The 24,580-nt window shown below is 45.1% G+C and overlaps 1 protein-coding gene across 2 annotated transcripts in view; it reads left to right on the top strand.

Annotated features, from left to right (window-relative positions):
• MAN2A1 (mannosidase alpha class 2A member 1) overlaps positions 1–24,580 on the top strand; it is a 205,422-nt gene that overhangs the window by 20,184 nt on the left and 160,658 nt on the right. Inside the window, exons 1-2 of one of the 2 annotated variants that reach the window (XM_088838425.1) lie at positions 14,438–14,580; positions 14,689–14,946. In XM_088838425.1, coding sequence (XP_088694551.1) covers positions 14,701–14,946 — 246 coding nt within the window. In that variant the 5' untranslated portion in view covers positions 14,438–14,580; positions 14,689–14,700. Of the gene's footprint in view, positions 1–14,437; positions 14,581–14,688; positions 14,947–24,580 lie in introns of those variants that run through there. The other variant, XM_055430247.2, reaches the window with a different exon arrangement.

The raw sequence follows: 24,580 nt of genomic DNA, 5'->3' as shown, positions 1-24,580 counted from the left end.
TGCTTTTTGTCCATCCAGCCACTCTGTTTTTTTATCGGCAAATTCAATCCATTTCCATTTAGAGTAATTACTAATTGGTAAGAGCTTACTAATGTCGTTTTGTTATCTGGCTGTTTTGTAGTTCCCTGGTTCTTTATTCCTCTCCTGCTTTCTTACTTTGTAACTTGATTTTCTGTAGCATTATGCTTTGATTCTCTTTATCTTTTGTGAATCTGCTGTAGCATTTTGCTTTGTGGTTAACATGAGGATTTGGCTCACATGAAACATTCTGTAGTTCAGTCAGTTCAGTTCATTCCCTCAGTCGTGGCTGACTCTTTGCGACCCCAGGCCTTCCTGTCCATCACCAACTTCCGGAGTTCACTCAAACCCATGTCCATCAAGTCGGTGATGCCATCTGTTGTCCCCTTCTCCTCCTGCCCTCAATCTTTCCCAGCATCAGGGTCTTTTCAAATGAGTCAGCTCTTCACATCAGGTGGCCAAAGTATTGGAGTTTCAGCTTCAACATCAGTCCTACCAATGAACACTCAGGACTGATCTCCTTTAGGATGGACTGGTTGGATCTCCTTGCAGTTCTCAAGAGTCTTCTCCAACACCACAGTTCCAAAGCATCAATTCTTTGGTGCTCAGCTATAGTCCAACTCTCACATCCATACATGAACACTGGAAAAACCGTAGCCTTGACTAGACAGACCTTGGTTGGCAAAGTAATGTCTCTGCTTTTTAATGTGCTGTCTAGGTTGGTCATAACTTTCCTTCCAAGGAGCAAGCGTCTTTTAATTTTGGCTGAAATCAGCATCTGCAGTGATTTTGGAGCCCAAAAAAATAAAGTCTGACACTGTTTCCATTGTTTCCCCACCTATTTGCCATGAAGTGATGGGAACAGACGCCATGATCTTAGTTTTTTGAATGTTGAGCTCTAAGCCAACTTTTTCACTCTCTTTCACTTTCATCAAGAGGCTTTTTAGTTCCTCTTCATTTTCTGCCATAAGGGTGGTGTCATCTGCATGTCTAAGGTTATTGATATTTCTCCTGGCAATCTTGATTCCAGCTTGTGCTTCCTCCAGCCGAGTATTCCTCATGATGTACTCTACATAGAAGTTAAATAAGCAGTGTGACAATATACAGCCTTGACATACTCCTTTTCCTATTTGGAACCAGTCTGTTGTTCCAAGTCTAGTTCTAACTGTTGCTTCCTGACCTGCATACAGGTTTCTCAGGAGGCAGGTCAGGTGGTCTGTTATTCCCATCTCTTTCAGAATTTTCCACATCTTATTGTGATCCACACAGTCAAAGGCTTTGGCATAATCAATGAAGCAGAAATAGATGTTTTTCTGGAACTCTCTTGCCTTTTGATGATCCAATGGATGTTGGCAATTTGATCTCTGGTTCCTCTGCCTTTTCTAAAACCAGCTTGAACATCTGGAAGTTCATGGTTTATGTATTGTTGAAGCCTGGCTTGGAGAATTTTAAGCATGACTTTACTAGTGTATGAGATGAATGCAATTGTGCGGTAGTTTGAGCATTCTTTGGCATTGCCTTTCTTTGGGATTGGAATGAAAACTGACCTTTTCCAGTCCTGTGGCCACTGCTGAGTTTTCCAAATTTGCTGGCATATTGAGTGCAGCACTTTCACAGCATCATCTTTCAGGATTTGAAATAGCTCACCTGGAATTCCATCACCTTCACTAGCTTTGTTCGTATTGATGCTTCCTAAGGCCCACTTGACTTCACATTCCAGGATGTCTGGCTCTAGGTGAGTGATCACACCATAGTGATTTTCATCTTTTTTGTACAGTTCTTCTGTGTATTCTTGCCACCTCTTCTTAATATCTTCTGCTTCTGTTAGGTCCATACCATTTCTGTCCTTTATCGAGCCCATCTTTGCATGAAATGTTCCCTTGGTATCTCTAATTTTCTTGAAGAGATCTCTAATCTTTCCCATTCTATTGTTTTCCTCTATTTCTTTGCATTGATCGCTGAGGAAGGCTTTCTTACCTCTCCTTGCTATTCTGTAGTTATAACAGTCTATTTTACCATGATAACAACTTAACTTAGATCACAGACAAAAACTTTTACCCTTTTCCTCCCCCTTTGATGTTTTGATATCATGATATACGTCTTTTTATATTGTATAACCACTTCCAAATTACTGTAGCCAATAGTTATTTTATTGCTCTTGTTTTTTAACTTTTTTTTTTTTTTAGTTAGAGGTAACACTACAGGCTACCATATTACAGTATGAGAGTATTCTGAATTTGACTATATACTTCTCTTTACCAGTGTGTTTTGCATTTTCTATGTTTTCGTGTTACTAATAAGTATGTTTTCAGCTTGCATACTTTTTTCCAGCATTTCTGGTAAAACAGGTATTGTGGTAATAAGTTCCTGTAACTTCTGTCTGGGAGAGTCTTTATCTCCTTTTGATTTCTGAAAGACAGCTCTGCCAGGTAAGGTATTGTGGTAAGGTATTTCTGGTAAGACAGGTGTTGTGGTAATAAGTTCCTGTAACTTCTGTCTGGGAGAGTCTTTCTCTCCTCTCGGTTTCTGAAAGGCAGCTCTGCCAGGTAAGGTATCCTTGTTTGGGATTATTCTTCTTTCAGCACTTTACATTTCTCATCCCATTCTCTCCTGGCCTGTAAGGATTCTAAGATTCCTGCTTAGAAGTCCATCAGTAGCCTAATGGGGGAGTCCCCTAAAATTTACAGCATTTTTTTTTTTCTTTTCCAGCTTTTTAGATTTTTCTTTGTCTTTGGGTTTTGTCAATTTTATTATACTGTGTCTTGGTGTGGATCTCTTTAAGTTTATTTGGTGACCTATTAGCTTCATGAACCTGATATCCAAATCTCTCTTTAGTTTAGGAAAGTTCTCTGCTGTTATTTCATTCAGTAGGGTTTCTGCATTGTACTCCTTCTGAAACTCCAATAATTTGCAGACGGGGTTTTTTTACTGGTATACCACAGAACATGTAGGCTTTTAAAATTCTTTCTCATTCCTTTTTCTTTTTTCTGCTCTGATGGGATGATTTCAATTGATCTGTCTTTGAGCTCACATGTTCTTTTTTCTGCTTGATCAAGTCTGATATTAGAACTTCTGTTGGTCATTGTATTCTTCAACTCAGAATTTCTTGTTTGGGTCTTGTAAGTATTTTCCTTCTCTTCATTGAACTTCTCATTTTGTTGTCATATTGTGTTTCTGATATTCTTATATTGCTTATCTGTGTTCTCTTGTAACTCTGAGCACCTTTTAAACAAGTATTTTGAATTATTTGTTGGGCAATTCCTGTATCTTCTTTTGTTTGGGACTAGTTACTAGGGGTTTTCTGTATTCCTTTGGTGGAATCATGTTTCCCTGATTCTTGTGTTCCCTGTAGCCTAGTAAAGGTACCTACATTTGAAGAAGCAGTGTCCTCTCCCAAACTTCATGGCGTGACTTCAGTACGTGAAGCCTCTCCCCTGTGCGTGGGGCATGCTGGAGCGTGCTGTGACCCCAGGTCTGGTGGGTCAGGGTTTCAATGCAGCCATGCGTGGCTGCATCAGCTTTGGGGGTAGTGTGATGTCTTTTGGCTCAGGCCCCTGCATTCCGTAGCGTTGATGTGTGTCGTTTCTGGCAAGTGCTACAGGTGTTTGCAGAGGGCTCCAGGGCTGCGAGTCCTCAGGGGCCCTCCTGGGTTCAGCAGCTATGCATCAGACCATATGGCATGATGGCCATCATGGGGGTGTGCACACATCTGGCTGTGGGGGCCAGCTGCAGGGATCAGGGTGGTGGCCGGGCTGGTTGCAGACGTGCATCTAGCTGTGGGGCTCCAAGGCGGGCAGTGGAGCTAGAGCCAGCTGTGGGTGTGCAGGTGGTTGCAGGTGTCCCATTTGTTGGTGTGTTCTGGTGGCGGCTCAGTCCCACCGTGGGCATGCAGCGGAGCCCTGGGGACAGGTAGTCAGGTGTCGCACAGGTGACAGCTGGCAAGTCTGTGCCGGCGGGCACAGCAGTGCCTGCAGTGACAGCAGACGGGACCTCATCCTGGCCGACACGCCGCTGTAGGGCCTGGCTGCAGGCAGGCCTGCCTTCCCGGGCTGCACAGGGTCGTGTGCGGAGGCAGTGGAGGCTGCTGATGGGCATCAGGTTGGCGGCATCTTGCAGTGCCTGGCTGGCCACCGCAGAGGCCTGAAGCGGCTGCTGGTGTGGCTCCCAGGCTCCAGAGAGGCTGGGTGGGCAGTGCAGGAAGGCGCTCGGGGGGCTGGTGTCAGGGAGCGTGCCTGCCTGCGGGCGGGAACTGGTGGGGTCTGCGGGGTCCCGGGCTGCCGTGCTGGCTGTGGGCTCCTTTGGGGCGGCAGCGGCCGCCTTCGGGAGACGGGCCTCGGGGCCGCTCCCACCCCGGCTCCGTGCCTGCCCGCGGGGCCGCTGTCCCCTGTCTCTCGGTGCAGTGCCCCGGAGCACTGCGGACGCTGGCCCCGCCCCCTGCGTCCCTTTCCCAGCGGCGGGGCCCCCTCTGGGCTCGCGCGGCGCCAGCGTGGGGGCGGCTGAGGCCGGCACAGTGGCGCTGCCCTCCTTCTCTCCGTGGGTGCTGTTCTCGAGGGTTTTCGTCCCACTGTGTTGCTGAAATTCTGTGAGTAGCCTCCAGAGCTCTCCCAGAACAATTTTGTTTGTGGATAACTGTCTAATTGTTATCTTTGTAGGAAGATGGAGGTGAGTGGCTTCCATGCTGCTGTTTTGGTACCACTCATCTGGCTTGGTTTAGTGTCTGCTCTTAATTACAGCTGCTGTTCCCGTCAGTGTAATTTTAGAAAGCCAGACCTTTCCTACAGCAGCAGTAGCAGCAGGGATGCCTTCTTGGGTGTTAACTTTGTGGCGAAAGTGAAAAGTGTTGGTCACTCAGTTGTGTCTGACTCTCTGTGACCCCATGGACTGTGGCCCGCCAGACCCCTCTGTCCCTGGGGTTCTCCAGGCCAGAATAGTAGAATGGGTAGCCGTTCCCTTCTCTAGGGAATCTTCCTGACCCAGGGATCAAACCCGTGTCTCTTGCGTCTCCTGCATTGCAGGCAGATTCGTTACTGTCTGAGCCACCAGGGAAGCCCTTCCCCTTGGTGGCAGACTCAGCACTAATTCATTTATAACCGTTGCAAGCAGTGGGTATTAGCACCACATTTTGCCTGTAATGAAACTGAGGCTTCCGAAAGTTAAGCTACTATCTCAAGGTCACAGTGCTGGTAAGTGCTGAAACTAGGATTAGAACCCAAATAGTGTGATCCAGAACCCATGTACTTTAACTTTTCAGCGAAACTGGTTTTACCTTTATTTGGTAAAAGGAATCATTAAAAATAAAGGTAATCATTATTTGCTGCTGTTAAAAATACAGATGTGATCTCCTGCCACGGGAACGTGAGCTGGGTGAGAGTTAATCTCCGGTTTGAAGGGATCATCAGCAGGTGCCGCTCTATGAATTCACGTCAGCCTGTGGGCAGTTGAGGGATGACTTGCCAAATGGTTGACTGTTTGCTGCCTCCTCTTAGGCGGCAGCCTCCGACCTTTTTGGCACCAGGGGCTGGTTTTGTGGAAGACAGTTTTCCACTGACCGAGGCTGGGGGGTCAGGTTCGGGGTGATGCGGGCGCCTCACACATCTTGTACCCTTTGTTATTACTGTGTCAGCTCCACCTCAGAATATCAGGCGTTAGACTCTGGAGGCTGGGGCCCCTGCTGTCTCACTGAGATGCGTGACTTCGGAGCCACAGGTTCCAAACCTAAATAATCACCAGAGTCACCGTGGAGCATCAACACTGCAGTTTCTGGGGCCCCTACATGAGATTCTAGGGTGGATCCCAGGGGTTTGTACTGTTGAGCAGCCTTTTCAATGAGTCTTGATGGTCACTGTTGGAGCCTGTTCACCCTACAACACTCACTACACAAAGGGCACTTTAGTGACAGAATCCAAATGCAGAAAAATCCCGATGTGATGGAGTGATAGCTGACTCTAACAAAATTAGATTTAAAGGGGATGAAGCATCAGGTGTGCACATAGCATACAGTGGGGTCACCCTTTATTCTTCAGAATGCTGGTTATGTGCATGTAATAGTATTCCCTCTAGAGTGCCCTTAATTACAAGTTTGATTTGGTTGCATGAAGATTTCATATCACTAACATGGTAGGAAGGATTCTAGAATTGTCTCAGGGTTCTGTATTCAAACGCCCCCAGTCACCCTCGTCAGCTGAAAATCATAGCGCGCTGAGTCACAGTTACTGACGGTTGTGAAACCTGAAAACACTTGATAGGACTGTACAGAATCCAGACCACAGTTTTTGCTCTACTCACAAGGTCATGATGGTCACCCTGTGGCTGAGTATGGATCAGTTTCTCTTTCATTTCCCAGACAGTCCATAAAGAACATCCTGTTATTTAGGACTCCTCATTCTTTTCTTACCTACATTTCGGGTTACAGTGAAGATTTTTTCTTTCTTTAAAAACAGTTAGTTTCATTTTTATTCGTATTTGTACTATAGGTGTGTGTGCCACAAAATGACAGTTACTGCTTCTTTGTGTTAGAAAAAAATGTTGCACACTTTTTTTTTTAAGCAAATATTTTCAGTTCTGTTTCGTGCCAGGCATTGTGCTTGGCATCAGAATGCAGTGGGTACAATGGTGAGTAAAACAGCTGTAGTGCGTGTTCTAAACATAGTGATTCACTTAATGAGGAAGATGGGGAAAATACATGAATAAAATAGGCAGAAATACTACGGAAGAAGCAAACAAATAAGCTGACATGAAGTATAACATGAGGAGGCCTATTTTAGAGAGGATGACCGGAGAAGACCATGCAGAGGGAACATTTGAGAAGGGACGAAGCGCTGTTTAAAGAGAGAACCTGTACACGATCTGGATGAGGTGGGAGGGGCTGGTTTAGGGCTGAGATGAGACACGGGTGTGGGCTTCCCTGGGGGCTCAGACAGTAAAGAATCCGCCTGCAGCGTGGGAGACCTGGGTGCAATCCCTGGAGCAGGAAGACCACCTGGAGGAGGGCATGGCAACTCCAGTATTCTTGCCTGGAGAACCCCACAGACAGAGGAATCTGGAGGCTATAGCCCACGGGGTCGCAAAGAGTCGGACAGGACTGAGCGTCTAAGAGCAGCACAGCACAGTTCGAGAAGGGTGTGGCTAAGCAGAAAGCGAAGAACTAGAGCCTCCTGATGAAAGCGAAAGAGGAGAGTGAAGAAGCTGGCTTACAGCTCAGCACTCATAAAACTACGATCACGGCATCCGGTCCCGTCACTGCATGGCAAGTAGATGGGGAAACAGTGGGAACAGTGGCAGACTTTATTTTTCTGGGCTCCAAAATCACTGCAGATGCTGACTGCAGCCATGAAATTAAAAGACGCTTGCTCCTTGGAAGAAAAGTTATGACCAACCTAGACAGCATATTAAAAAGCAGAGACATTACTTTGTCAACTAAGGTCCGTCTAGTCAAGGCTATGGTTTTTCCCGTGGTCATGTATGGATGTGAGAGTTGGACTGTGAAGAAGGCTGATCGCCAAAGAATTGATGCTTTTGAACTGTGGTGCTGGAGAAGACTCTTGAGAGTCCCTTGGACTGCAAGGAGATCCAACCAGTCCATTCTAAAGCAGATCAGTCCTGGGTGTTCATTGGAAGGATTGATGCTAAAGCTGAAGCTCCAGTACTTTGGCCATCTCATGCGACGAGTTGACTCATCTGAAAAGACCCTGACCCTGGGAAAGATTGAAGGCAGGAGGAGAAGGGGACGACAGAGGATGAGATGGCTGGATGGCATCACCGACTTGATGGGCATGAGTTTGAGTGAACTCCGGAGAATTGGTGATGGACAGGGAGGCCTGGCGTGCTGCTGTTCATGGGGTCGCAGAGTCGGACGCGACTGAGTGACTGAACTGAACTGAAGTTGGAGAGAAAGACGAGGTGGGGAGGGAGACATGCAGGTCCTTCTTGAGTCTAGTGTGAGGTGTTTAATTTTTTTTTTAAAGTACGATGAGGAACTACCACTGGATTGAGTAAAGGTGTTCCCTCTTACGAGGCGTGGCTGAAGCTGTGGATCAAGGGGACCCGTTAGGCAGCTGTTTGGACAGTAAGGGAGGGCAGCCCCGGGCGGCCGGTAGCGCAGCCACTGCCCTGCGCGCTTACCCTCCGCCCCCGGCAGGAGCAGGCAGGGCTCGCGGCCCCTCGGAGGTCCTGCTTCGCCGTCTGTCCGGGTGGGCCCCTCCCACACGCCAGCAGTCCGTGAGGGAGCTCGGTGCTCCCGCTGTGCAGAGGCTGGTCCTCGGGCAGAGAGCGAGGTCAGAGGGAGCCCCCTTTCCCCCGGGGCGCGCGTCCGAGGGCTCCCGTCTCCCCTCGGCCCAGGCCTGGGGGCGGCGGGGACCCTCCCCGCGCGCACCTCTGCCAGCCGGCAGCAGCGGCCGTGTGCAGGGCCGCAGCCTGCGCCCCTGGGCCCGCCGTCCCGGCGCCCGCCGAGCCTGGTCCTCAGATGGCCGGGGCAGGGTCTGGGCCCTGGCCCTGCCCTGAGGGGGCCGCTGCTGAGACCCCGCCTCTTAGCCGGGACCCGGACTCGCCCTCTCTTGCGAGGACAGAGAAAAGCATCCCTTAGAGAGAGATTACAGGACCCTGGTTACCTGCCCATGAGCTGACCTCTAGGACAAAGGATCTCGCACCCCGAACTTTGTATCAGCTAACCGCGTCCCTCCTGCACCTTTCTGGAAGCGGGCTGTGCTGAGACTTTCAGTAACTTGGGGCTCCTCTCACCGCGTAGCTGTGTCATGAGCCTGCCTCTGTTCCAGACGCCAGTGTTCAGTATCGTGTGGCCTCGCTCTGCAGGGCCACACGGACTGGTGTTTCTGGTAACGGGTAGGACCCTCGAAGGGAATGGCGGGGCTGAGGGAAACACCAGAGGTGGATTTTTGGGTGGGTTGTAGTGTTAAGTTGAACCCTGAGAAACTGGTGACATTTGACTATTTCCAGTTTAAGAGAATGGTAATTTCATATTCTTTGACCTAATGTAATGTTATACTATTGAGGAGGCGTTGCCTTTAGAAGGGGAATTTGATGAAGCAGTGTTGACGGAATTTAGCCAAAAAGAATACCTTTGAGCCATTGAGAGATGGGTAGAGCTCACCAGGGGAGTGCTGGCCTTTGAAGCAGAGAGGGGAGGGCAGGTTTTCTTTTCAGCTGTGACAGGAGGGAGAAAGATGTGCAGATACAGCATGCACCAGTGGCCGTAGTGACGCCAGTCCCAACGGAGAGCGGCTTCGATGGGGCAGATAACTGCACGATGACTTTTTAAATTCAGCGGCAGATGTGCATGGATTGATTCTGTTCCCAGCACAGTGTGAGTGCTGATCCTGATTTGCTGGTAGCAGGGTCTGAATCTTCTCTCAGAGGCCTTTGCTATCAGTGATTTTTTTTTCCCCTTTACTCAGTTATTCTCTTTCACCCAAAGCAAAATAAATCAAGTATCGTGACCTTCTTTCCCACTCCGTGGCAGCGCAACACTGTGGCCTTCCTTTAGAACTGATTAGCAAATCAAAGAATAAAGTGGTTTTCTCACAAGTGATTTTCTTGCCTTACAGAAAATTGCCTTTTTCAGTATTACTATCGGTGGTCTTTGACTTGTCAGCATAATTGAGACATTGTCTATGATTTCTGTTACTTTAATGCAGACTGCCTGTGTATCTTTTTACAGCCATATCACTCTTGTCTGACATGTGTGCAGAATTCACTTATGGGAGTCTGTGTATTTCAGGAAGTTTAGCTGTTTAGAGCAAGACTTTATTCTACTGCATAATATAGTTTAAAAAATGATTCTCACTAGACCATTATGCTAACATATCTCCAGGCCATGATTTTCTCTATGGACTTATTATTCAGCACAGAATTCCAGGTACTGATCATTCATTGTATCTTTAAAGCTACAGTGAACTTAAAAGTCATCTTAAGTGCCTGCTGGATCCTTTTTCATGGAACACCAATCACCTGTAATGTTTATTTTGCATAGTACACTCATCCGTGGGTTATGAGACTGGGGCCACAGTGGATTAAGTTCCAAAAGGAACCTAATTAACTCTTTTTCAGTGTGTTCTTTTAAGCTGCAAGTAACTTTGCAATGTGCATGACTCCAAAATTATCTTTTCCTGAAAGTACAAAAAGATCTGGAGAAACATAGCATCCATAAATTAATTTATGCCATGTGTCTGGTAAAACACATGGCATCTTTAAAAGCTCTGGAATGGTGGTATTTTAGACTAAGGTTTTATTTTATGGGTGTTGGGGGGAGCCTGGTGGGCTGCTGTCTATGGGGTCGCACAGAGTTGGACACGACTGAAGCGACTTAGCAGCAGCAGCAGCTTTTACTGCAGGCCAGACAAGTCAACATGTTCTAATTCTGCTTGGAATCAGAGGAACTTGATTTACTGTTGTTACCTGCTGTGGCAGAAATTGTAAGTATCACTGAAGTAGGCTTGTGTCTTTGGTGCTGGAAATATTCATCAGAACTCATCAGAAGTGATTTCAAAAAACCTAAGTCTGGGGTATTGTGATGATGAGTGAAGAAAAATTTTTCCGTATTTCAGACAGCCTTTGATAGTTAGTGCCTTTCAGTTCAGTTCAGTCCCTCAGTCATGTACGCCAGGCCTCCCTATCCATCACCAGCTCCCAGAGTTTACTCAAACTCATGTCCATTGAGTTGGTGATGCCATCCAACCATCTCATCCTCTGTTGTCCCCTTCTCCTCCCACCTTCAATCTTTCCCAGCATCAGGGGCTTTTCCAGAGTCAGTTCTTTGCATCAGATGGCCAAAGTATTGGAGTTTAAGCTTCAGCATCAGTCCTTCTTATGAGTATTCAGGACTGATCTCCTTTAGGATGGACTGCTTGGATCTCCTTGCTGTCTAAGGGACTCTCAAGAGTCTTCTCCAACACCACAGTTCAAAAGCATCAATTCTTTGGTGCTCAGCTTTCTTCACAGTCCAACTCTCACATCCATACATGACCACTGGAAAAACCAGAGCCTTGACTAGACAGACCTTTGTTGGTCCATTTAGGAAAATATATATAGATTAGACAACTATATACCTAACTCTGAAATATCTTTAGCTTCCTCGGGTGGACTTTGGGTTATGCCAAGGGATTGCCTTTGACCTTTCCACAGAGAACCAGTCAGCCAATATGGACGTTGTCTCTAAAGGTTTGTTCTGTAAGTTGCGCAACCGCTGACCTTCAGCCTCCACGGTTCAGCTAGCTTCTCTTTGGCCCCTGCCCTAGTCCTGCACCTGCCCATCAGGTTTCCTTTGCTTTGCTGTTTCTAGTCAAGGATTGATCCATAGTCTCTCTCTCTTTTCACTAGGAGAAGTGGGGCTTGTCCTGCAGGGTGAGTTCTTTGCTAAGACCTTGCACTTCCTGCTTCTCTCTACACTGATGAATAGGCTTGAATTCTCCCTTGTGGAGACATGGCACCCCACCCTAGAGGTGCCTGCTGCCTTAAAGGGCTACAGTTCTGACCTGTAGGGGGCTATTTCTGTCCAATATGTCTAAGTAGAGGGGCTCCCCTGGTGGCTCAGTCAGTAGAGAATCCACGGGCAATGCAAGAGACTGCATGCGATGTGATAGACCAGGGTTCAGTCCCTGGGTCAGGAAGATCCCCTCAAGGCGGAAATGGCAACCCGCTGCAGTGTTCTTGCCTGGGGAAGCCCATGGACAGAGGAACCTGGCGGGGTTCAGTGCATGGGGTCGCAAGGGTTGGATGCGGCAGAGCAGCCCCGCCGCCCGCCCCAGCCTGCGTCTGCGTGGGGAGGCCGTGAGGGCGCCTCCCAGGCTTGGGGGCTCTGCTGCCATCTCATGCTCCTCGTCTCTCCGCAGGCAGAGCTCCAGACACTCCTCCCCAGCGTGGTCTCTGCCCTGCCTGTGAAGGTCCTTGCCTGCTGGTTTGCTTCTCCTTTTGTTTACTCTTTTCTTATTCTGAAACATTTCCCTTGGTTCCTTCAGACTTCTGTGAGCTCTCACACAGTTTGCTGCAGTGGCCTTCTCTTGGTAGATAGCACTCTGTTGATTTTTTTTCCCCTCCTTTTGTTGAACTGGCCAATACTTGGTACTAGAATTATTCTTTCTCTTGGCTTCCCCATTATAAAATCCACAACCACTCATAACAGACTAAAGAAAGTATAAATACCTGTAACCAGTTTTTACCATCTTGATGACAGCTTTCTGTATGTCAGTTCAGTTCAGTCGCTCAGTCGTGTCCGACTCTTTGTGACCCCATGGACTGCAGCATGCCAGCCCTCCCTGTCCATCACCAACTCCCAGAGTTAACTCAAACTCATGTCCATTGAGTCGGTGATGCCATCCAGTCATCTCATCCTCTGTCATCCCCTGCTCCTCCTGCCTTCAATCTTTCGCAGCATCAGGGTCTTTTCATATGAGTCAGCTCTTTGCACCAGGTGGCCAAAGTATTGGAGTTTCAGCTTCAGCATCAGTCCTTCCAATGAACACCCAGGACTGATCTCCTTTAGGATGGACTGGTTGGATCTCCTTGCAGTATAAGGGACTCTCAAGAATCTTCTCCAACACCACAGTTCAAAAGCATCAACTCTTTGGTGCTCAGCTTTCTTTATAGTCCAACTCTCACATCCATACGACTACTGGAAAAACCATAGCCTTGACTAGAGAGACCTTTGTTAGCCAAGTAATGTCTCTGCTTTTTAATATGCTATCTAGGTTGGTCATAACTTTCCTTCCAGGGAGTAAGCATCTTTTTATTTCATGGCTGCAGTCACCATCTGCAGACCAGACCACCTGATCTGCCTCTTGAGAAACCTATATGCAGGTCAAGAAGCAACAGTTAGAACTGGACATGGATCAACAGACTGGTTTCAAATAGGAAAAGGAGTACATCAAGGCTATATATTGTCACCCTGCTTATTTATTTCTGTATGTGTCTTTTATTAAAAAGGTGAGTAATCATGTCATACATACAGTTTTAAAACTGTGTTTTCATCACTCTATCTCCTGAAAATGGCTTCTGAATTTTTTAAAAAAGTTGTATTTCTAAGTTTTTAGTGACTAAAAACTATTCATACTGTTAGTTATATTGTCTGGCCAGTCCTTCACTTTGGGACATGTAGATGTTTTTTTCTTTTCTCCTTTCTTTCTTTCTGTTATTTACTGGTGAGAGAAATTTTGTTTCTGGGTGTACAGATTTATTTTGCCTTCTCTGTGTTTATTTTGTTAAACCTTAATGTGGAGGTTTTTGCGGTCATGGGGCAGGCTCTTGCTGTGGCGGGGGTACAATGTCAGCTTGTTTGTTCAGTGTAGGGAGCCGTATCTAATGCTCCTCTGTCTCTCCAGCATGTAGCACTATGCCTGTGCAGAGGGCGTTCACTAAGCATTCTTGTTGCGTGGAAGAAGCGTCGAGAGCTGTGTGACAAGCGCTAAGTGCTGTGTCTCGGGACCCAGGATGTCAGAGTGCACAAGCCAAAGACTGTGACCGAAGTGGATTGCCATTTCCTCCTCCTGGGAGTCCCCAACCCTGGGGTGAACCCTGGTCTGTCGCAGTGCAGGCAGTGTCCTGCACTGTGTGAGTTCTTGACTGACTGAGCCACCGGAGAAGCCCCTTTACTTAGACATGTGTGACAGAAAGAGCAGCCTCCCACAGGTAGAGGCTGAGGGCTATTCTGTAAAGGGAAGTTCGTGTTTAGAGGTGGCAAGCCTCTACATGTGAGGGTCAATTAAAAGAAGCAGAAGTACACGGTATAGTAGAAGCAGTCCAAGTGACCTACAGTGCAGTTGCTGGGGGAAGGTTCATGCCAGTCTTTTTCACAATATAGCTAACTAAAAGAGTTGACTAGATTTTTCTGTTGATGGTAGTTCTTATTTAGGATTGTTCACTAGTGTTTTACTGATAGAAATGGAATGGTCGTTTTCCAGTTCATACTCTTTTTGTTCTTTTAAGTAACTGGAGTCATTTGTACCTAAATTTAAAATTTCATACCTGAATATAATATGGTAGTGTACTTCGTGATTTTAGAGTCCTGAAGGTCTTTCAGGACTGGGTTTGGGGGACAGGAAATATAGGCCCGAATATCTTTGGTCTGTGTTTTGCACATGTTAAACTATGACCGCACAGAGGCCCTTGGACTGCGAGGAGATCCAACCAGTCCATGCTAAAGGAGATCAGTCCTGGGTGTTCATTGGAGGGACTGATGCTGAAGCTGAAACTCCAATACTGTGGCCACCTCATGCGACGAGTTGACTCACTGGAAAAGACTCTGATGCTGGGAAGGACTGGGGGCGGGAGGAGAAGGGGACGACCGAGAATGAGATGGCTGGATGGCATCACCGACTCTGTGGACGTGAGTTTGAGTGAAATCTGGGAGTTGGTGATGGACAGGGAGGCCTGGCGTGCTGTGATTCATGGGGTCGTGGAGAGTCGGACACGACTGAGCGCCTGAACTGAACTGAACTGACTGACTGAACACAAAGGTTGCAGCCATGGAGAAGGTTTTCTGCTGTGCACTGGTTTTTAACCCTGCCAGCTGCTCATGCATTCAACGACCCCACTTATAAAAGAGAAAAGTGAAGGGTGAGTGGCTACCCTCTTTGTCAGGCACATAGTTTAAAAAAAATGTTGTCTGTCTCAGTAGAACTATCTTAGAGTTTCATATAGCTGTCTTTTTCTTTTTTATTATAGGGCCAGCTTTCAATGTTGCAAGAAAAAATAGACCATTTGGAACGTTTGCTAGCTGAGAATAATGAAATCATCTCAAACATTAGAGACTCAGTCATCAATTTGAGTGAATCTGTGGAGGACGGTACGAAAAACTCAAAAGGCAATCTCAGCCACGGTGCTGACCCTCCTCTGCTGCCGTCGAAACGCTTGTCCCTCACAGTTGACCCTGGAGACTGTCTGTTTGCCTCACAAAGCGGAAGTCAGCGTTCAGATGTGCAGGTGACGTATGCATTCATTAATAATCACTGGGCTTTGATTGGTTTTTGTCTTTATAGATTTTATTTGGTACCTGTTTATATTTGCTAAATTCTTTGGTTTACAGTTTCTATTTTTGTAAAATCATTTAATTGGTCACATGATCATTGATGTTCTTTTTAGTGGTGAAATTCTGTAATTCTCTGCTTTTCTTAGTTTTCCTTTCTTGTATACTGTGTGACTGGGGCCTTTTCTGTGTGCGTTTAGGCTTCATTTTCTGTATTAGTTGAAGACCTTCAGAAGTGTAAATCTTGGCAGAGATTTTCCGCCTTCCTTTAGAGAATACAAGAAAAGCCCTAGTCTTCCTGTGTGTCTGTTATACAGAAGTTTCACACCGTGTGATGGTGCCTTCTTTTTACTACTGTGCCTGTGTGAGAGGGGAAAGGACAAGTTCCAGAGCTGTCCAGTGTGAAGGGTGCTGCCCACCTGTGGTTAAGGAGCAAGTCAAGTGGGGCAAGTCTGCCTTGAGATGTGCCCTGATATCCACACACAGTGTTGAAGATTCAGTGTGAAAAGAGGAATGTAAAACATCTGGCTGATTTTATTTTGATTATGTATTGGGATGGTAATATTTTGAATATATGGGTTAAAATATATCATCAAAGTAAATTTCACCTATTTTACTTTTTTTTGGTTTAGTCAGAGCTGTATTTAAAAAATTAGTTGTACAGTTATTTAAAAGAAATTGATATATATTTCCCTAAACATGATCAGTTTTGCCATTTTCATTTAGTAAGAGATATTCTCATTCTCTTTATGATCTATCAGGCTATTCGTTTTTCTGATTGATTTCCTTTCTTACAAAGGGTTTATTTTTGAATTTTTAGCTTGATCCTGTTTTTATTTCTAGTATTTTTAGTTTGCTGCCCAGTAATATTTAATGCTACTTTCAGGTAGTAATTATTGGATTTTAATTTTGAGATATTATATTTTGGATTTCAAGTAACTTCTATCTTTTATTTATTTGTGTATTTTTTCCTGTCTAGGTAATATTATTTTATTTTCTTTACACTTTTGCATTTATTTACAGAGACCTTCCTCCACCCTGGATTCTTTTTTTTAAATGAAACAAAGATGAATATTTTAATGCTAGAAGGTACAATTCACAAAGAAGATAGATGACATAAATCATTAGACACCTTAACAATAAAGAAACAAATATATAACAGAGAAATCAGAAGAAATATGAGGGAAAAGAAAAATATATACTCATCATGAGATAATTAACATTTCCCTGAGAATATCAAGTGCAGAAAAAATAAGAATAGGAGCATCTTGAATGATGTCATTAATAATTTAAATATAATTGATTTATATTTAATTCAGTTCAGTTCAGTCGCTCAGTCGTGTCTGACTCTTTGCGACCCCATGAATCACAGCATGCCAGGCCTCCCTGTCCATTACCAGCTCCTGGAGTTCACTCAAACTCACCTCCATCGAGTTGGTGATGCCATCCAGCCATCTCATTCTCTGTCATCCCCTTCTCCTCCTGCCCCCAATCCCTCCCAGCATCAGTCTTTTCCAATGAGTCAACTCTTCGCATGAGGTGACCAAAATATTGGAGTTTCAGCTTTAGCATCAGTCCTTCCATTGAACAACCAGGACTGATCTCCTTTAGAATGGACTGGTTGGATCTCCTTGCAGTCCAAGGGACTTTCAAGAGTCTTCTCCAGCACCACAATTCAAAAACATCAATTCTTCGGCGATCAGCTTTCTTCATAGTCCAACTCTTACATCCATACATGACCACTGGAAAAACCATAGCCTTGACTAGATGGACCTAGGTTGGCAAAATAATCTCTCTGCTTTTTAATGTGCTGTCTAGGTTAGTCATAACTTTCCTTCCAAGGAGTAAGCATCTTTTAATTTCATGGCCGCAATCAGCATCTGCAGTGATTTTGGAGCCACAAAAATAAAGTTTGACACTGTTTCCCCATCTATTTCCCATGAAGTGATGGGACCAGATGCCATGATCTTAGTTTTCCGAATGGTGAGCTTCAAGCCAACTTTTTCACTCTCCTCTTTCACTTTCATCAAGGGTCATAGGGTGGTGTCATCTGCATATCTGAGGTTATTGATATTTCTCCCGGCAATCTTGATTCCAGCTTGTGCTTCTTCCAGCCCAGTGTTCCTCATGATGTACTCTGCATATAAGTTAAATAAGCAAGGTGACAATATACAGCCTTGACGTACACCTTTTCCTATTTGGAACCAGTCCATTGTTCCATGTCCAGTTCTAACTGTTGCTTCGTGACCTGCATACAGGTTTCTCAAGAGGCAGGTCAGGTGGTCTGGTATTCCCATCTCTTTCAGAATTTTCCACAGTTTGTTGTGATCCACACGGTCAAAGGCTTTGAAATAGTCAGTGAAGCAGAAATAGATGTTTTTCTGGAACTCCCTTGCTTTTTCCATGATCCAGCAGATGTTGGCAAATGATCTCTGGTTCCATCCCCATGAACAGTATGAAAAAGCAAAATGATAGGATAGTGAATGAGGAATTCCCCAGGTCAGTAGGTGCCCAGTATGCTACTGGAACTCAGTGGAGAAATAACTCCAGAAAGAATGAAGGGATGGAGCCAAAGCAAAACCAATACCCAGTGGTGGATGTGACTGGTGATAGAAGCAAGGTCCGGTGCTGTAAAGAGCAATATTGCATAGGAACCTGGAATGTTAGGTCCATGAAGCAAGGCAAATTGGAAGTGGTCAAACAGGAGATGGCAAGAGTGAACGTAGACATTCTAGGAGTCAGCGAGCTAAAATGGACTGGAATGGGTGAATTTAACTAAGATGACTATTATATCTACTACTGTGGGCAGGAATCCCTTAGAAGAAATGGAGTAGCCATCATGGTCAACAAAACAGTCCAAAATGTAGTACTTGGATGCAATCTCAAAACGACAGAATGGTCTCTGTTCGTTTCGAAGGCAAACCATTCAATATCACGGTGATCCAAGCCTATGCCCCAACCAGTAATGCTGAAGAAGCCAAAGTTGAACAATTTTATGAAAACCTACAAGACCTTTTAGAACTAACACCCAAAAAAGATGTCCTTTTCAGGAGGACATGAATGCAAAAGTAGGAAGTGAAGAAACACCCGGAGTAACAGGCAAATTTGGCCTTGGAGCACAGAATGAAGCAGGGCAAAGGCTAATAGAGTTTTGCCAAGAGAAAGCACTGGTCATAGCAAACACCCTCTTTCAGCAACACAAGAGAAGACTCTACATATGGACATCACCAGATGGTCAACACCGAAATCAGATTGATTATATTCTTTGCAGCCAAAGATGGAGAAGCTCTATACAGTTAGCAAAATCAATACCAGGAGCTGACTGTGGCTCAGATCATGAACTCCTTATTGCCAAATTCAGACTGAAATTGAAGAAAGTCAGGAAAACCACTAGACCATTCAGATATGACCTAAATCAAATCCCTTATGATTATACAGTGGAAGTGAGAAATAGATTTAAGGGACTAGATCTGATAGAGTGCCTGATGAACTCTGGACGGAGGTTCGTGACATTGTACAGGAGACAGCGACCAAGACCATCCCCATGGAAAAGAAATGCAAAAAAGTGAAATGGCTGTCAGAGGAGGCCTTACAAATAGCTGTGAAAAGAAGAGAAGCGAAAAGCAAAGGAGAAAAGGAAAGATATAAGCATCTGAATGCAGAGTTCCAAAGAATAGCAGGGAGAGATAAGAAAGCCTTCCTCAGTGATCAATGCAAAGAAATAGAGGAAAACAACAGAATGGGAAAGACTAGAGATCTCTTCAAGAAAATTAAGAGATACCAAGGGAACATTCATGCAAAGATGGGCTCGATAAAGGACAGAAATGGTATGGACCTAACAGAAGCAGAAGATATTAAGAAGAGGTGGCAAGAATACACAGAAGAACTGTACAAAAAAGATCTTCACGACCAAGATAATCACGATGGTGTGATCACCCACCGAGAGCCAGACATCTTGGCATGTGAAGTCAAGGGGGCCTTAGAAAGCATCACTACGAGCAAAGCTATTAGAGGTGATGGAATTCCAGTTGAGCTATTTCAAATCCTGAAAGATGATGCTGTGAAAGTGCTGCGCTCAATATGCCAGCAAATTTGGAAAACTCAGCAGTGGCCACAGGACTGGAAAAGGTCAGTCTTCATTCCAATCCCAAAGAAAGGCAATGCCAAAAAATGCTCAAACTACCGCACAGTTGCACTCATCTCACACGCTAGTAAAGTTCAGTCACTTAGTCCTGTCCAGCTCTTTACGACCCCCTGGACTGCAGCATGCCAGGCCTCTTTGTCCATCACCAATTCCCGAGTTTACTCAAACTCATGGCCATCGAGTCGGTGATGCCATCCAACCATCTCATCCTCTGTCGTCCCCTACTCCTGCCTTCAGTCTTTCTCAGCATCAGGGTCTTTTCAAATGAGTCAGTTCTTTGCATCAGGTGGCCAAATTATTGGAGTTTAAGCCTCAACATCAGTCCTTCCAATGAACACCCAGGACTCATCTCCTTTAGGATGGACTGATTGGATCTCCTTGCAGTCCAAGTGACTCGCAAGAGTCTTCTCCAACACCACAGTTCAAAAGCATCAATTCTTTGGTGCTCAACTTTCTTCATAGTTCAACTCTCACATCCATACATGACCACTGAAAAAAACCATAGCCTTGACTAGATGGACCTTTGTTGGCAAAGTAATGTCTCTGCTTTTTAATATGCTGTCTAGGTTGGTAATAACTTTCGTTCCAAGGAGTAAGTATCTTTTAATTTCATGGCTGCAGTCACCATATTCAGCTATTTAATTAATTTATATTAATCATATCCTACACAAATAAGGTTGGGGGCGGGAGGAGAAGGGGACGACGGAGAATGAGATGGCTGGATGGCATCACCGACTCTGTGGACATGAGTTTGAGTGTACTCCGGGAGTTGGTGATGGACAGGGAGGCCTGGCGTGCTGTGATTCGTGGGGTCGCGGAGAGTCGGACACGACTGAGCGACTGAACTGAACTGAACTGAACACAAATACACTGAATGTTTTGTATTTAATACATTGTTTTTAGATGTGCATAGGATATTTAGAGGGCTTCCCTGGTGGCTCAGAGGTTAAAGCTTCTGCCGCCAATGTGGGAGACCCGGGTTTGATCCCTGGGTCGGGAAGATCCCCTGGAGAAGGAAACGGTAACCCACTCCAGTATTCTTGCCTGGAGAATCCCATGAACGGAGAAGCCTGGTAGGCTACAGTCCACGGGGTCGCATAGAGTCGGACACGACTGAGCGACGGAACGGAACGGAACGGAGGATATTTAGAAAAGCTGGCAAAAAGGTAGACATAACTAAATTTCAGAAAGTAGAATTCTTTTTTTGTGTGTGTGATTCAGTTATACACACATGTTATTTGTGAAATTATTTTTTATTATAGGTAGATACTGACTGTAGTTCTGTGTGTTATACAGAAAACCTTTGTTGCTTATTGCATATTTGTTTTTTAAAATTAGAAATCTAGCATTCTATTCATACTAATTCAAACAAGTGGAATCAAAATGTTATAAACTTTTTAGTTAGGCAAAGATTCATAAGTTTTCTAAAATATATACATACTATTTATATATATATGTATACAAAAGCTTTTCTAATATGCTTGATAAAGGCATGAGAAAGAACTTTAAAAAAAACCAAAATTGATGGAGAAATTGGAAAAGATAAACTCCGTGAAGCGGAAGCACCGACTGTGAGATAGAAAAGGCGAGACAAGCCAGAGGAAAGTGCGGGGTCCTCACACCTCTGGTCGCTTTTAAACGTGACTGCTCATCAGAAACGCATCTGGATCTCCGGCCAAAAAGCAATACCTGGGCATTTGTATTTTAAAAAATATCGAAACAATTCTGCTATGCATCTAGATTTCACAGAAGGTTACAGGTTTTTCTGTTAAATGGTAGTTTTGGTGATACAGAATTCTATGATTTTTCATTTGACCAATCGTGATACAGTGATATTAAGTGAGTAACAGTTACATCATCACAATAGTAAATGATGTTTATTAGTTTTCACCATCAATAGCCAGAAAAAAATACAAAAAATTGTATAGATTACAACTGTAAGGTATAATGGGAACTTGATTAATGACATAAAAGAACTACATGCAATTTAGGAGGTCAAGCAGTGATGTGGTAAGTGGAAATGCCACATACACGTGTTTTCATCTGGTTGGTTCATTTACTCTGTTTGCATTTAAGGTGATTATTGATATGTAGACCAGAATTCGATCCCTGGGTCGGGAAGATCCCCTGGAGGAGGGCACGGCAACCCACTCCAGTATTCTTGCCTGGAGAATCCCATGGACAGAGGAGCCTGGTGAGACACGGTCCATAGGGGCACACAGAATTGGACACAACTGAAGCCACTTAGCATGCATGCACGCATGAACCTATTACCTTTTTCTTAGTTGTTTTGAATTTATTTTCTGTCGGTAGGGCCTTTCTTTGTCTTGTTTTCTGCCTAGAGAAGTTCCTTTAGCATTTGTTGTAAAGCTGGTTTGAGGATGCTGAATTCTCTTAACTTTGCTTGTCTAGAATGCTTTTGATTTCTCCATCAAATCTGAGGGAGAGTCTTGCTGGGTAGAGTATTCTTCGTTGTAGGTTCTTCCCTTTCATCACTTTAAATATGTCATGCCATTCCCTTCTGTCTTGTAGAGTTTGTGTTGAGAAATCAGCTGGTATCCTGTTGGGAGTTCCCTTGTGTGTTGTCATTTTTCTCTTGTTGCTTTTAATATTTTATTTCTGTCTCTAAGTTTTGTCAGTTTGATTACTATGTATCTTGTTGTGTTTTTCCTTGGGTTTATCCTGCCTGGGACTCTCTGTGCTTCCTGGATTTGGTTGATTGCCATATTAGGGAAGTTTTCAACTATTATCTCTTCAAATATTTTCTCAGGCCCTTTCTTTCTCTCTCCTCCTTCTGGGATCCCTATAATGTGAATTTTGGTGCATTAAATGTTGTTCGGAAGTCTCTTAGACTGTCTCCATTTCTTTTCATTTTTTTTCTGTATTCTGTTCTGCAGCAGTGATTTCCACCATTCTGTGTTTGTTCTTTAGTTCTTGCAGTTCTTTCAGTTCAGTTCAGTCACTCAGTCATGTCCGATTCTTTGCGACCCCATGAACTGCAGCACGCCAGGCCTCCCTGTCCATCACCGACTTCCAGAGTCCACCCAGAACATGTTTATTGTAGGTCTTTGCTGTACACTATTTGCATCTTCTCAATCTTTGCCTCCATTCTTTTTCTGAGATCCTGAATTATATTCACTATCATTATTCCAAATTCTTTTTCTGGAAGGTTTCTATTTCATTTAGTTATTTTTCTGGGGTTTTTGTCTTGTCCCTTCATCTGGGACATAATTTTCTTCTTTTTCATGGTGATTTTGTTTTAGTCACTGTGGGATTGTGGTTCTTCTTGCTTCTTCTGTCTGAGCTCTGATGGAGGAGGCTAAGAGCCTTGTGTAAGCTTCCTGATGGGAGGGACTGGTGGTAGAAAAATCTGGGTCTTGCTCTGGTGGGCAGTGCCTTGCTAAGTAAAGCTTTAATCCAATTATCTGCTGGATTTGCACTCCCTCCCTGGTAGTCTTCTGGCCTGAGGCCACCCAGCCCTTGGGTCTTCTGGCTCTGTGATTAGGTAATTGGAGACCCCCAAGAGAGTTTCTGCCAAAGGGGGCCTTCCCAGATAGCTGCTGCCAGTGCCCTGGCCCCGGCGGCAGCGAGCCCTGCGGACCCGCGCCCCTGCAGGAGGCCCTCCACACTCCTCACTAGCCGGCAGTCCAGAAGGACTAGCTGCTGCCAGTGCCCTGGCCCCGGCAGCGAGCCCTGCGGACCTGCGCCCCTGCAGGAGGCCCTCCACACTCCGCACTAGCCGGCAGCTCTGGCCCCGTGTCCTCTCTGCTGGGTCTTGGTGTGCACAGGGTTTCGTTTGTGCCTCCAAGACTGAAATCTTTGTTTCCCACAACCCTCTGGGAGTCTTGTAGTCGAATCCTGCCTGCCTTCAAGGTCGGATGCCCTGGGGATTCCTGTCCCTTTGTTGGGCCCCCAGTCTGGGAAGCGTGATGTGGGGTTCCGAACCTTCCCAAGAGTGGGAAAACTTCTTCAGTATTATTGCTTTCCAGTTAGTGGGTCACCCACCCCGGTACCTTCCCTGGTGGCTCGGATGGTAAAGCGTCTGCGTGCAATGTGGGAGACCCAGGTTCATCCCTGGGCTGGGAAGATCCCCTGGAGAAGGAAATGGCAACCCACTCCAGTACTCTTACCTGGAGAATCCCATGGACAGAGGAGCCTGGTGAGACACAGTCATGGGGTCACAAAGAGTTGGATACAACTGAGTGGCTTCACTTTTCACCGGATAGGTATGAGATCTGATTTTATCGTGATTTTGCCCCTGCTGTGTCTTGCTGCGGCTGCTTCTCTGTCTTTGGACATGGAGTGTCTTTTTTCGTTAGGTCCCACTGTCCTCCTGTCGATGGCTCTTCAGCAGCTAGTTGTGATTTTGGTTCTTTGGCAGGAGAAGATGAGCGCCTCTTCTGCTCCACCGTCTTGAACTGGAGGTTACTGATTTCATTTTATTAGAGAATTTTACATTATGTATTTAGCTTGCATTATATTGGTTAGCCAAAATGTTTGTTTGGGTGTTTTGTAATAGCTTAGAAAACACTCAAACCAATTTTTGGCCAGTTCAATGTTTTCCTCCAGTAGTACTGTTCTTAGAGGGTAGTGGTGTTGAGAACTAAGGTAAGAAAGGACTTCTGCCTTTCTTAAACTTTGAGTGTGTCACTCGTATTTGCTTCATTCTACAAACTGATAAAGAGCTATTTTAACATTGTACCTTAGACTGGAAACTGGATCTTGGTGCAGGACCCTCAGGAGTGAATATTTTAAAGTTGTACAAAAGGAGTTGGCTCTGGCCTTGCTTCAGCGTAGAAGCTTTCACTGACTCTTGGGGACAGAGAACATGATATGATCTTGAGGTCATGGCTCACTTGTTAAGCCGGAAGCTGGGGACAGTGGGATTGGCTCTGCGCTCCAGCCTCATCAGCTAGTGTGTGGCCAGGTTCAGATAGGATCAGGATCCTGGACTTTGAAGGAATATCTGTTTCTCTGAGGCTTGGCTGTGTTTAGGTTTTAATTAAGTACCTTTAAAGGGAAACAATAAAATCTTTTTTGGGAGTGGTCCTAAATCTGGGCTGGCTAGAAAGGAGTTGCAGAGCAGTCATGGAGCTTAGGCAGAGCAAGGCAGCAGGGTACTGGGAGCTGCAGGGCTTGAGAAGGGCCCGCAGGGGTAGCGGGGATTGTTCTGTCTTCTGCTTCTCAGACATCCCTTCTCATCTTTAGGGGCATTATATTTATATTGTAAGTTTCCAAGTGAAAGGCATGTTATTTTTTAAAAAATATTTTGTATTCACTTTCATATAATTTGCTTGTTATCTTAAAAAATTGTTTTGTAACCCATTTATGTATTAATTAGGATTAATTTCTCAAGTAGTTTAAATTTTACCAAAGGAGGGTCGTGTTCTTTGTCACACTTAGTATCACAGAGAGTATGAAATATAAGTCTTTAGGTTTGTTTGGGT

Source organism: Moschus berezovskii, chromosome 8 (assembly GCF_049115385.1).
Source record: "Moschus berezovskii isolate FMDL1 chromosome 8, NW_MosBer_1.0, whole genome shotgun sequence".
Classification (NCBI taxonomy): domain Eukaryota; kingdom Metazoa; phylum Chordata; class Mammalia; order Artiodactyla; family Moschidae; genus Moschus; species Moschus berezovskii.
Note: the sequence above shows the minus strand (reverse complement) of the source record. Positions and strands in the feature narration are given on the sequence as shown.